Genomic DNA, 14,668 nt, shown 5'->3' with positions numbered 1-14,668 from the left:
TACAGACTTTTCAGCTCAGAAAACACTATACCTCTGATTCCGGGCCGATTATACTGGTGACCCTCAGATCCGCGGAACATTGGCGAAATGGTAGGACGGCGGAATCACGGAATACACACCTCTAATCCTAAAACAAAAAGAATGCTGGCACATATTAAACTAGGAGGGTGGAACATTCTAAAATGCAGAATTACAGGTGATTACAAAGTCTCCTGAGCACTCGCCTGCCAGTTTGACCCAGTATTGCGACAAAATGCATATACAGTCAAACCTTTTTATTACGGACACCAAGGGGAAAGGAATAAGTGTCCGTATTATAGAGGTGTCCGTTTTAGAGAGGTAGGCTTTATATGGATTTCTGTCTCCCAGGGACCAAGTGAACTGTCCGTTATAGAGAGGTGTCTGTATTATAGAGGTGTCCGTAAGGAGAGGTTCCACTGTACATACATGACGTGTCCATGTTATCTTGGGGTAAGGCCGCTGATTGTGAAATCGGCGGGCAAAATTTCGTCAAGTTCAATTTTATACTTTTATCGACACTTTTTTATCAGTTTATGATGTTCCATGTGCCCTTAAAATGTCTGCATAAATGGGGAGAATTGATAAAATGTTTATTGTGTACAGTATCTATGTTTCCATAGTTTTCAGGAAGTAAGAAACCCACCAAATTACGCCGGAAAAAGAAAATAATGGCGATGTTACAGCATCCTCTATGCAAGCGTGAGTACACCTTTCTAACTTAACTGTAGCTCAGTTATAAAAAGAGACTTCAGGACTTGAAGAGCTTGATGAGAACCCAGACTTTACCTGACTTTCACTTAAATCAAACTTGGATCTTTTACGGTTGAAAACGTTGTTGTTTCTCTACTTAGGACGATTGTGGTTCGCTTGTTCGCCGCATTTTAGGTAAGCTTAGCTTTATAATGATGCTTTGCGTGCCAGTTGAATTCATGCAGCTAATATCGATCGTAGTTGTTACATCAAATATAAGCACAAGTTCATCCTTGTAAAACCAGTTTTAGAATGTTTTTGTTTATTGTTGTTGCATGTGTTGTTCTAACCTCAATTACATTAGCTCACATAACGTATACGGCTCCCTTACATAATAAATAAATAATATAGGTTTCAATCCCGTAATTTATTCACCGCTCATGTTTGCTCCATCCCAGCCAACTGAGAGAGTCCATCCCGACCTTACCAGATTATGAAACCAGCGTTTTTCAACTGATATCTTCTGCACCAATTCATGTCTTTCAAATCAGGGACAGAATGCACTCGCAGGTTTCCTGTGACATGTTTGCAATTGAACACAGCTTACAAGTTTACACAAAGAGTGAAGCACATGTATGACTGTCCATGTGGTAGTCCAGGTGTTTTATATTCAAAACCTACAAGCGCACATTTATCCTGGTCCCACCAAAGATGTTTTTGTCTTGTATCCATGCTTTTTTTCTCAGACATCACTTTGAAGTTTATTACATGTAGCACCTGGTTGAAGATTTTAAAGAAAGCAGTGATGATCTTCATTGTGGTTTTAATGATATACCTGCCAACTCTCACGCATTATGCGTGAGTCTCACGCCTGGGGACTAGAGACATCGATCTCACGCATCGAGGACAATTTCTTATGCCTGACTCACAAATCCGGACGAGTTGTTCTAAAAAATCTTCATTTCATTTCAGATTTGTTATTTATTATTTTAATTTGTTTGCTCCCTACAACAATTGCAAAAGCTTTCAAATGTCTACAATCCGTTTGAATCGTAAGTGTTCAGAGGTCATCGGAATATCGTTGGACATTTTCGGCAACGTTAGGAAGTCTTCGGAAAATCATCGGAAATCTTCGAAAGTGGCTCGGACGTTTTCGGAAATCCCGGTCATGACGAGACAAAAATCTCATGCGTTTGACTCAGAAAAAGTTGGCAGGTATATAATGATCATTACTGAACTACAAATCCAAGGACCAGAAGCAGAAACCTGAGGAAACTGGAGCATTAACATTGCATAAACATTTACTGTTAGTTTGTTGTTCTCTACTGATTCACCTTGTTATGTCAACTTTCTAGGCATGGATGTCTGTTGTCAAGTTATTTTGCAATCAGTAGATCAGACATGGGAATGAAGCAAAATCTCCTGCACCAACACTGTGGTCATGTCTCTCAAATCAGGAACAGAAAACCAGCCCATAGCACTCACAGGTTTGCTGTGACAGGTCTGCAGTTGAACACAGCTCACAAGTTTACACAAAGAATAAAGCACATGTCTGGCTGTCAGTGTGGTAGTCCAGGTGTTTTATATTCAAATCCAAGAGGAGTTCAAACAGGTTTCCCTGCAGTGAAAACCACCATGAACAACATGTTTTATCAAACCATTTTTAATGTAGAATGTTTACCTCCTTTATCCTCTTGGTATCATCAAAAAAGGACATTTTTTACCAGCAGAAGTCTTTTGGACCCATCATCTCAAAAGACTTCAAAGAATGTTAAACTATGGCAAGATGAAGAAGAAAAGTCCAAAGTAGAAGAGGCCGTTGAAGCCATGAAAAGGAAGAAAGAAAAACTGAAGGAAAAAGCATTTCAGATGGAATGCAGTCCGGAAGAGGTAGAACCAATGGTTGCTGTTGCAGCCACACCAAAGAAAACCATATGGGAGAGGGTTAAGCATGAAGCTGTACACTATTACAACGGATTTAAGCTTCTTTATCTTGAAATCAAAATTGCTGCTCGTATGTTATGGCAAGTTATGAATGGGAAAATGCTGTCAAGACGGGAGCGACGACAGGTAAGTTATTAGACAAAAAGCAAAATCAGAATTTTTTCAAGGGGCTTCCTAGGGCTACACTGATTTCAAATAACTCAACTGAAGGTGTATTTTATTTTCATGAGGAACACACACCAAACATCCCATGTTGCTTGGTTAACAGAACTCTCACCCTAGACATACAGTTTTTGTTCAGTGCCTCAACAGAGTGATGCCATCACTCTATTTAACAATTAAATTATGAGCTCGAGATTTCGATCGTGTGATATGTGCCCTCATCAGCTATCATGCATAGAAATCAAGAGCAAATCATCTTATTGTTTTAGTATAAATCTACTAGTTGTTCAAAACTTAACAAGTAAATTATCCAAATCCTCCTCACAGACACTTTCCAAACGCGAAGAAGCGGGCTGAATTTTGTTGACAACCGCTACTCACTATCTATCACAGAATAGATAGCGGGTAGCGTAGCCAATCAGAGAACAGCATTCGTAATAGAACGCTAGTAGATTTATACTAAAGTATGGTATTAGAGGGTAATGTCACACACCAGGACTGAGGTTTTCAGCCTGTCAATCACAACCTCCAATGGCACTTACTGAGTAGAAAAGCAAGTTGGCCATCAAAAAATATTTCAAATTCACTTTTAACACTCTTGTTTGTTAAATAACAAACAAAAATAAAAAATCAGGCAAACAATTTTAGACTGTATTAAAAATTGATTTATTTTCAATTGCAACTTGTATTCTTGGATATTTACAAGCTTTTTCGATGGTGAAAAAGGTGGTTATTTCTGTTGTTGATTCAAGTTAAAGCTGATCAGGAAAATAAATCAAGCAGGATGGGGATGACAGGCTGACATGACAAAACAATCCACTGACCGACTGACTGACTGGTAAACTTACTGTCTAACAGACATACTGTTTGACTGACTTGCAGGCTGACAGACTGATGCTGACAAGGGCTAATACACGAAACGTCAGTTCTCAAATATCTTTATGTTGACCAAATTCCCTTAAGTTATCAACTCAGTTGATAAACCAAATATTAGTTTGTTTCCAATCCCCCACATGATGTGGCATTTCTTTAGAAAGAGTAATCTCCTTATCTGTCTGACTGACTGAAAGGTTGACTGAATCCCATCCAAGAGGCTGGAGCGTAGTGTTGGTCCTCATTGTTTTATAAGAATTAAACAGTGGGCCTTAAGGCTGTTTCTTATGTCTTTTCTTGACTGACTTGGAGCTAACTTTAAAATTATGCCTTTGAACTGATGTAAGTCATTAATTTGTGTACTATATGTTTTTAGTTTCTTCGCACAGCTGCTGACATTTTCCGATTGGTTCCATTTTTGGTGTTCCTACTTATTCCATTCATGGAATTCATGCTGCCAGTTGCCATCAAGCTCTTCCCAAATATGCTGCCAAGTACATTTGAGGACAAATCTAAGAAGGTATTATGAATGCATTGTTCATATTTGTACATCAAATGTTAGCCTCCTCTGTGTTCAGTTATTTTTTAATTAACATTATAGAGGCAGAAGAGGTGCACATTGTTTTGTGCTTAACTCACAACTGCTTGAAATGCAAAGCTACGTGTAACAGTTTAACAGCAAACCTTAACAGTCCTTGGACTTAAAACTAAAAGTGTTCTTTCATGTTTTATGCTTTGAAAGTAATTCTTCCACTGTGAATTTTACACACACTCTGATGTTACAATGGAATTATCTTTCAATATGTCAATTAAGATACAAATTAAAGAATGTGCATGTTTAGAATGCAATATTATCTTCATCCATGAGGCCCAGGGCTTCTGTTAGTTTGCGGGAAAAAAGTCAAATTTCACAGGATTTGCAGAGAAAAATTCGCGGAGAAAATCGCCGATTTAATTTCACGGGAATTTTGGGGGCAAATTTTGCTGGGCAGGAAAGAAAACACAAAAGTTCATCCAACACAGTTCTGAAGGCAAGTGTTCTTGTTTCGAGCGACAAGAAAAACATACTTTAAGCTTTACCGAAACGCCCAGCCACTTAACCTTCTTTTTTCAGCTGCAATTTAGAGCTGAATTGAGCATTCGTGCATGTTGCGTGGAAGTACATGTAGCTGTGAATGTGGACCCACATGACCATTTACATGTGGGTAGACCAAGATAGTGATATGGTGCAGTTTGTTGTCAAGTCACGCCTCTTTTCACCTGTTTATTTCCAGGAGGAGACCAAGAAGAAGCAGCTGAAAGTAAAAATTCAGATGGCAAAGTTTTTACAGGACACAGTTGAAGAGATGGCCGTAACAGCCAAACAAAAGAAAACCCAGGAAGTTGTTTCAGAGTTTGCAAACTTCTTTGAAAAAGTAATACAACAGTTAAAGTGGTTCATCTTAGACTTTCTTCAAGTATTGCCATTCTTTTGCATGAATTAGGTTGTGGAAATTGACTGCATGACTAATTTGCATGCTACATGTATAATATTTTTTGTTTTATTAATTATATATCCAAATGTTATTTATATAGCAATAACCATATGTGAATGTCACCAATTACAATTATTTTACAATGTACATGCATGACAGTATACCATTTGCAAACATTTGATATCGGACAACTCCAAAAATCATCAATTTGTGTTCTTTATCTGTAAAATTATACAAGTATGAAATGGCACTACTATGTCTACACATCTAGATGTAAAACATTTTGCTGTTTAAACCACTACTTAAGGAAAAGCAATAGATTCATGATAAGAATATAAAAAATGTTAAAAAACATGGAAGTTCATGACTAGTTTTCAATAATCTCCCTTTATGTTGACTTACAATATTCCACTGAACGAAAAAAAACAAGTCCGAAATTTATGAGACTGTATCCATGTTTTTTAACTGCCCGCAGATCAGAAGGAAAGGAGAGCAACCCAGCAATGAAGACATTCTAAGATTTTCCAAACTGTTTGAGGACCAAATCACCTTAGACAACATGAGCCGTGCTCAGCTGAAAGCCATTAATAGGCTACTGACATTGCCAACCATTGGAACAAATAACTACTTGAGATTTCAACTACGGATGAAGCTACGACAGCTGAGGGCCGATGATTTGGTATGTGTATACATGTAGGAGGTTCAACTGTACATGTATTTTACGTGGAACATTGGTGTACATGTGTTTGTTAATGTGAGAGACCATTATCAAAAAGGATCAAGCAAAAAAGTAAAGGCAGTTGGATGTCTTATTTGGCTTACTTTCTGTCTATCGAAAAGCTTGACTTTTTCTGTTTTTTCTGACATAACAAGCACTGAAACCTCAATCTGTACAGTATTTTAAAGTATTCTGTCAATGTACATGTGAAATCAGAGTACTTTAAGCAAAAACACAATTTTACTGAAATTGCTGTGTGTATCTCTGTGCAATGGAAGTGGAGGCACAGTGACCAGTGTAGTGGTTAGCATGTCAAACTTTTGATAGGAGAGTTCAGTTGTCCGAGTCTAGGTTGTCTCTGTATTGCTTTGTTGTTTCCTTAGTCAAGAAATTTTGCTCCACATTGTCTCTCTTTTCACTCAGGTGTATAAATGGGTACCAGTGACATACTGCTGGGATAACCCTGGGATAGACTAGCATCCCATCCAGGGGGTGTAGCAATACTTCTAGTTGCCTCATGCTACAAAACTAGGTTTTAAGCTCTGGTCATGTGGGCCACTTAGGCTTGAACTGTGACTTTACCTTCAGTTTATCATGTAGACTTTCCTTTGTTAAAATGCAGTCACTTTGTAATTTCCTATAATGAGTGAAGCCTACCAGCCACTCTGCACTGTCCTAAGGGCCTTTTTAACCAGGCACCTAAATTATGACAAATTCTACCAAAATGCTCCTTGGTAAGGACTGTCCAAAGTGCTTCTGTCAACAGAGGACCAATTTTTTAACTTCCCACTCACTGGTGTGAGTTCAACATGCATTGTAAACATTAAGAAACACCAGTACGAACTGTTCTCTCACTGTGTACTTATGTGTATTTCACCTGCCGAGTTTTGTCTGCTCTTCACAAAGGGTGAATACCAAAAGGATCACTGGAAGGACATAGAATTCTGAATAAAATAACACCTTGGACCACAGGTAACCCACGCTCGATAAGAGGTATAGAATGTGACTTATGGGTGAGTGTTGTAATTTGAGTGTCATGGCGACCATTGCGTAATGGCAAAATTATAAGGATTTGTATGGGAAAAAACGATTCCTTCTTCAATTTAAAATTGCCAACGAGCTTTCATTAATAAAAATCCCTACCTGAACTCCCTTGTCTGTTTTTATTTCTCCAATGTGGTTTTTGGATCGATTTAGTGTGATTCCAGTGAGTTTTAGTTCCATTGATTTTCTCTCTATATATCCTTTTCCAAGGTTGGGGACCTGAAGCCGGGTCCACTGAGGGAAAACAGCCGCAAATTCCTTTCAGAGCCTCCGATTGCCTCAAAATTCCATGTGGACCAGGCACGATAGTTCTTTTACCCATCCATGCCATTTACATGGAGAGAGCATTAAAGGTCGTCAATATCCTGTAGCTTTTCCATTGAGAGCCATTGATAATGGCTTTTTTCAGATGTCTTGTGCCCCAAGCATTAATTTTAAAAAACAGCTTACCGACCCAGCCTAAGCTTTGAATTACTTACACACCCCGTGGGTGACGGTAAAATAATGCCTAACAACAATACTGCATTTTACCGTCACCTATGGGGTGTGTAAGTAATTCGAACCATACAAATCCTTTTAATTTCGCCATGACGCTCAAATTACAACACTCACACAAAGGTCAGGGTCTACAGTTGTATATCTCTTATAGAGCTTGGGTTACCTGTGCTTGGACGTGAGGGATGTAAAGCACTTGAACTAAATCTAACTTCCTAGTTGCAAGTCAAATTTTACTTGAAATGTTTTAATATTAGGGCCTCCACACACGAGGCAGACTGTTATCGATAACGGAAAAAAAAAGTTATCAATAACTTTAAAGTTGTTGATAACAAAAACTTAGTGATGACAAAACATGTTGTGTGTGAATCAAGTTATCGACTACAAATGTTGAAAAATAAGGTTGTTAACGAAGTGAAAACTGCTTAAGTTGTTGATAACAAATGCAGCAGTTTTGTTTTCGGCTACTCACTTTCTCCTGTCTGTGGGTAATTCATTGATTACTTAAGTCTTTTTTTACCATTTTCTGCACAATGTACACATAAGCATTACAAACAAGTTTCCAGGCTCCTGCAAAATGTACAGGTTATCAACAACTAAACTTTTCGTGTGTGGAAATGCATTTCTGACACTAATAGTTGTTGATTCAATGAAGTTGTCCATAGTCATTGATAACAATACGCCACGTCTGTGGAGGCTCTTAGACAGCAAGTTGTTAGTGCACTCAACCTGAGGTCATCCTTACACACGACATTGCAGAACTCATAATAATTATTATTATCACTGCAACAACCTAATTTCTTCTCTCCTACTTTGAAAAAAGACCAGTCCTCATCTTTTGGATTTGCACATGTAAATCAACATCCTTCTTTGTAAAGCAACGAAGGATGTTGATCAACATCAACATCCTTGCACCTATTATGCCTGTGAAAATCATGTATATTGATGGTTAAAAATAGTCATCAGGGAATGCAAAGCGCCATAAAGCAATCTCCGTGCCAATATTGGTACGTAAAGTTATTTTAATGACATTTTTGAACTTACATGACTGTAAATATCATCAGTTAATTCAGACGGAAGGTGTTGAAAGCCTTACAGTACAAGAATTGCAGTCAGCTTGCCAGGCACGTGGTATGAGAGCCATTGGTGTTCCAGCAGCCAGATTAAGGTCCCAACTTCGCCAGGTACAACAACTGTGTGTTACGTAGCAAAATGCTTGTAGAAAAATATTATGTTCAAATTAACTAGTAAAAGTGCTTTCATTTCAAATAATCATTGATAACTCTGTTTCAAAGCGTGGTTATATGCCATGTTGTGGAATAAAGTGTACACAGCAAACTGTGAAAGCAAGGAGGGACTTGAAAGTGAGTGTTCTCCAGGTACTTTCTTGTTCACCTTCAAAAATTGTATCACATCTAACATTGTGAGCTATAACCTCAAATGTAGTGTTGGGCAATGCTTAATGCTGACATTATCCCAGTTACTTTCTGTATTTACTCCTTTTTGTTATGTCTCTCACTTAGTGCGCACAGCACTTGTGTTTGGTCAATTTTTTGGGCTGTATTTCACAGGACGGCCTGCAAATTGAAAATTGTTACTTTCCCATACACATGATTAACCTCAAAGGCATAATAAATATCTTACTAACCTTGTTTTCACAGTCCGTATGGTAAGTCATGGATCCTTGTTTTTTTCCCCTGTTGATTTGTGGCTCGCGCACTTTGCACTTTGGCCATAAATCAACGGGAAAAAACTTGGTCCATAACTTACAGCACGAACCTCAGACTCGATTAGGAAAAGGTAACTATATACATTGTGAGGACTGATGACTGATTTTCAGTCTCTGTACTAGATAAACATGACAATTCCTAATGGGTGTTTTGCATGACTTGTACATAATATTGATAGTCATGCGTGCAATGAGTTGACTGAATGTTATTATTGCTGTTTTTGCACAGTGGCTAGAATTGCACCTGGATGAACAAATCCCAGCGTCTCTGTTGCTGATGTCCAGAGCACTGTATCTTCCAGAAAATGTCAGCAAGGTTGATCAACTAAAAGAAACATTATCAAAATTGCCAGAAACCTTGGTGAGTAGTTTGAATTTGTATACACTATTAAACTCATTTGATGTTTGCATATCAGCAGGCTTCTCTCATAACAGGCAAACTCAGCCTGGGAGGAAGGGTATTCATGTACTGTAATATTATTGTTGTTTCCATTGTATTGAGTGTACATGTATGATTATTATTAATAGCAAAGTTGTGTTTTTAAAAACAATTTGTTTGTCACATAATATGTGCTGGATTTTTCACCCACTTCTAACTGATGTTGTCTTATTGTCTTAAAAACTACTTTGAGTGCAGGTGGAAGAAGCTGAAATCAAAATTTGTGAAGAATCTGGTGAGAAGGTTGATAATAAAGTTCGTTTGGATGTTCTGAAGAAAGAGGAGCAAATGATTGCTGAGGAAAATGAAGAACTTCTGCAGGAAGAAGAGGAAAAAAGGAAAAAGGTTAGTTTGGCTGATTAAAGACAAGTTTTAATTCTTAATTTCTGCATGAAATCTCACTATGGCAAATCCCGCTGTATATCCACTGTGTTATTTCATTATTTGTCTTTCTAATTTGAGAGTGTTTGATTTTTCAGATTGAAACAATTGCTGCTGAAATTTTAGAGGTCAGTTCAATGTTAGTCTCGTTTGTCAAACAGCCTGTCATTGAAATGTCTATGATGCTAGGAAAGTGGCAAAAATGTGACTGTGCTATATAATCCTTTCCATTTTGTTATACAACTGTGCTGTGACCTAGGGAAAAGTACAAAATAATCCAGTGTTTACTTCGGAGCTTTTGTCATCTTAGGATAAAGCTCCAGAAGTCAAAGAAACAGCTACAGAGGACATTTCTCAAGAGGACTGGTTATCAATTAAAGCAAGCCTTGCTGTTGCAAAGGAAAGGGATGAACTGGAAAAAATCAAGGAAGACAGAGAGGAATATCAAGAGGTATATATTTAATTCTTCTCTTTGCTTTCAAGTCATGAGAATGACTGACTTTATCAACCCCAGCAAAAAGCTGAAAGTTTAAGAGCCTCTCTGAGTAGGAACAAGTGTTTGTGTCAAATACTGAAATATGAGCAGCCCAGTACCCCCTTCCTTATAATTTTAGGCACAACATCTTGTCAAAGGGTCTCTATTTACTGTCAACTAGTTTTCTTTCTGGTTTCTGTTTTTCCTTGTCTTGTATTTCTCCGATTTTTGTCTTTAGTGAGTCTTAGGAATTATCCAACCAATATCCCTAACTTACATTAAAATAAGATTCAATCTGTTCTCTTTGCTTCTATTAACATAGTCTCCTTTGCAGCCGCTCAGGCCGGAGTCACGCAACGCTCTCCGTCCCCACGCGTGGACGAGGAGTGTTGCGTGACTCCGGCTCTAGCGGCTGCGAAGGAGACTACTATCCACCTTATCTTCTAGCAACTGAAAAGTTTTCTTCCTCTACGGTTTATAGCTTGCATCAAGTTTCCATCTATTTCTTTTTTTAATAAAAAATATTCCTTATGTCCTAAGGATACAACTTCTTTGCCTTTTTGCCTTCTGCAATAGACAAGGGATTCACGAAGTAAGGTGGCTCGAAATGCTCCTGAATGCAATCGGTAACCAAGAGTACTCATCAGATTCCACAATGTCTACATCAACATTAGAAGCAGCTTCTTTAGATAGTCCTCCATGGCTAGGCGGACGGTCCGATGAAGTAGAACTGGCAACAATCTTAGGGCAATAGCGCATCAAATGGCCGAAATCACAACTTTGAAATAAGAACGAAAAAAGTAAACTAAAGCAGTACTGGTAACACGCCGAGAGAATGAACTATTACCAAACACTACTCAAATACTGACAAAACAGAAAACCCAAGAGACTGCATAGCATAACTAACATACACCCGGCCCGGAATGACCGCACACAATGAGCAGATTCCAAAACGCACCGACTAAACTTCGTATCGCACATATTTCGCTGTTCTGTGCTATTCTCGTCTACCATTAAACAGTCACAAACACACAAACAAGTGGGGCATAATGAATGTGCCGCGGGAAACAAGCACTAAGAGAGTAAACAAATCAGAAAAGTAATAAGGCAAAGAAATAAAAAGAAATAAAGCGAACAACGACATGTACAAGTGAATGAAACAAAAAAGACAGAAATAACACAAAATAATGTATACTTAACTCATGGCAAGGACCAATCCTATTCCGTGGGACTCTTGATTGCAAAACACCAGACTGGCCAGGAAATCTAGCGTTGAGATCGAGCAACAGGGTCGGCCGCTTTCCTGTCCTTCTTGCATTCCCAGAACGAGTAAACTGTGCTGGTAACACATGTACACCGAGAGAATGAACTATTACTAAACACCACTTACACAAAACAGAAAATCCAAGAGACTACATCTAGCCGTCCGGAATGACCCCATACAATGAGCGGATTCCAAAACGCACAGAACACGAATATATGCTAAACTTCGTATCGAGCATATTGTGCTGTTGTGATTTTATTATCCCTCTATTTGACGATGTGTGGAGAACATAATGTTGTTACTCATGAATTTAGAGGTGTTTCTGTCGTAAATGATTCAAATATTGTTGATCTCATTGTCTTGTAGGAACTCCGTGAGCTTGCAACAGAAGATGAAAAGCAGGTGCTGGAGGAATCTCTTGGTTCATCACGCCTTGGTAAAAAGGTTGATGTTATGATAAACAAGATTGAGGAGCGGCTAAAACTAATAGAGACTGACATCGATAGTCAAGAAACAGAGGGTCAACTTGATGCAGATGGGTAAGTTACAGCCCGTTTTTCTCGCTAATTATTTAAGACAAAAAATAATTGCTTTCCTTGATACAATATTCGAGAGGTACATCTTCCATGCACTCTGTATCAGTGGTTGTAAGAAATTCAAGCAGGGTGCAAGACATCTTGATCTCAAACAGAAGCCAGCAAACAACTTTTAACAAGGTTTAAATCATATATTTTACATAACGAGAACAATGTACAAGTTGGGAGGTGTTAGTGTGTGTTAAAACCGGTGGGGTGAGTTGGGAAGGAGAACGTAGGCACAGACAGGGTGGGGATGGGTATGGGGCAGGCGAGGGCGGGTAAGAGACGATAGAAAATCCATTAGAGGGAACAAATAACAAAAAAAAAAAGGATTGATGTCTGTTCCTCGCAACAAGTGAAAGGACAGAAGTGATTTTGTTCCAGCCTCACAAATTCAAAAATAATCTTACTATGTACATGTATGTATGTGTGTGGATAATAGCACTTCGTTTTGTTTTCTGTTTAATTTATGCAGCCAATCTTGACTGCAATTAATGAAGCTTTCCTCTAAAAACACATGTGGAGAACGAATATGTCGTAGCTTGAGCAGTTCAATTATCCTTTACTGTTCATTTGCTTTTTCGCAGTGATGGTAAGATAAGCTTGCAGGAGATGATCTCTGCTGTGCGTAGATTACAAAATGCTCCCAGTGAAGCAAAATGCAAGAGGATTGCAGAAATACTCGACCAGGATCACGATGGCACCCTTGATTTGTGTGATGTGGAAACGGTTTGTTTCAATATTTATTTCAAAATATGAACGTTCATGTTCCCAGATTGAGTCATAATTTGGAAACTTTCCTCCAGCTAAAACCTAAATTAAAAGTCGAGCTCTTGACTACCCACAACAACTGACTTTAAAGGGTAAAATATGACGAAAACAGAGGAGAAAACATACAAAATAATGTAAGAAACACAGACGATAAAATAAGTAGAGCCAATAGCCAGGTCAGGAACTTCAAAAGCTCAAATGTTCGCGGGCTATGGACAGCGGCAGGAAGTGAAGTGTTTCCCTTTTGTCGCATTCTAACACCTTGCATTGTATTGCACTGGCCACCAAAGGAAGCATTTTTCAGTCCTTGACGGGAAGAAGAACTAACCAAAAAGATCATTTAACTTCTAGTTGCCGTGTCCGTCAGCTGACTCACGAGAACTGTTGTGAAGGGCACTTCTCAACACGGAACTACTATAAAGGGCCCTGAAGATCAGAGCCTTCTCCGGAGAATTTATCGACAGCGCTTCGGGGAAGCTGCCCCAAGGAATTTCTGGAGAATGTTCCGGGGTACACGCCCAAAGTAATTGGTGGAAAGTGCGTGTAAAGGAATTGGTGGGAAGTCCTAGTAATTTGCGTGCCCTTTTTAAGAATGAAGTACTCTGTGACCTCTATAATTGTTGTACAATTCTTTACAGTCGTGCCCTTTTATGTGATGTAAAATGTGTTGTTTTTTATTTCCCCTATGCAGGTTGCGGAGTTATTGTCTAATGAGGATGTTGATCTTACTGTGGAACAAATTCAAGGAATCGTCGACTTAATGGCAAAAGAAAGAAGGATGCGGAATACTGACGAACAGTCAGTCCGCAAAGACACACAAGGAAGCGAGTCGGCTAGTTAATAGGGCCATAATATATATACATTGGCACATAGACACAGTGAACAAAGTGAGGTCATTAGCAAATTTTTATACATTTACATTCATCATCGTTTTTTTATTATTTTAGCCCGATTTAACATAAATGAACTAGCCATCTTTTTGTGTGCCTATGGGCTGAGTTGCTCGAAGCATGGTTAGCGCTAACCATTGGTTAAGAGGTATTAAAACCTATAGGTTGTCGTGGTATTTAACCCGGGTTAGCGCTAACCATGCTTTAAGCAACTGGGCCCTGGTGTAATTTTCGTGAAGTATAATTAATTTTGAACTTCTCCTTAATATATACGGTAGAAAAACTTTGGCAAACGGTTTATGAGAAACAAAGACTTAAAAGATGCTTATTAGTGCGAAAGATAATTGTACAAAAGGGGGAGAATTTTGAATGTGACCTTGCATTTCAAAGTGTTAAATCACAAGGTGACGGTCTGAAAAAAGATAATTATTTCGCACTAATTTTTTTGTCAATGTTTGTCGATTTATTTTTGTAGCAGGTCTAAACTAGGGTGAAATGGTTAAATCAACATTTTAAATCGTGAATTCATAACTTAAGAATTTAATGTAAAACGGAATCATTTGGATTTTAGGTCACAATTATTACTTCAAATAAAAGCGAGAAGCTTCTTGTGATGTTGAGGCTGTTTGTAGGACGTTGTCTTTTATATCCCACGAACCTTCAAGAGTCTCTCTTTTTTTCTCTCTCTCTCTCTCTCTCAGTTTGAAAACTTTTAGACC

At 38.4% G+C, this 14,668-nt stretch overlaps 1 protein-coding gene across 1 annotated transcript; it reads left to right on the top strand.

Moving 5' to 3' along the window:
* The first annotated feature begins 490 nt into the window (after positions 1–490).
* Positions 491–14,569, top strand: LOC146462198 (mitochondrial proton/calcium exchanger protein-like). The gene is made up of 14 exons (XM_085085786.1): positions 491–720; positions 873–906; positions 2,067–2,781; positions 4,067–4,210; positions 4,965–5,105; positions 5,641–5,844; positions 8,487–8,606; positions 9,381–9,512; positions 9,789–9,935; positions 10,070–10,099; positions 10,282–10,422; positions 12,077–12,249; positions 12,876–13,017; positions 13,751–14,569. The coding sequence occupies exons 1-14, from the start codon at positions 690–692 to the stop codon at positions 13,898–13,900; spliced, it is 2,304 nt and encodes a 767-aa protein (XP_084941912.1). The 5' UTR covers positions 491–689; the 3' UTR covers positions 13,901–14,569.
* The last annotated feature ends 99 nt before the right edge of the window (positions 14,570–14,668 follow it).

The sequence above is a fragment of the Pavona decussata genome, unplaced genomic scaffold, assembly GCF_977016875.1.
Source record: "Pavona decussata unplaced genomic scaffold, jaPavDecu1.1 SCAFFOLD_190, whole genome shotgun sequence".
Lineage (NCBI taxonomy): Eukaryota > Metazoa > Cnidaria > Anthozoa > Scleractinia > Agariciidae > Pavona > Pavona decussata.
Note: the sequence above shows the minus strand (reverse complement) of the source record. Positions and strands in the feature narration are given on the sequence as shown.

Excerpts from the sequence above, each read along its gene's own strand:
- LOC146462198 (XM_085085786.1), top strand. The coding sequence starts at position 690 with ATGGCGATGTTACAGCATCCTCTATGCAAGC. Across the intron at positions 9,513-9,788 it reads CAAAATTGCCAGAAACCTTG|GTGGAAGAAGCTGAAATCAA; the intron begins GTGAGTAGTTTG and ends CTTTGAGTGCAG. Across the intron at positions 13,018-13,750 it reads ATTTGTGTGATGTGGAAACG|GTTGCGGAGTTATTGTCTAA; the intron begins GTTTGTTTCAAT and ends TCCCCTATGCAG.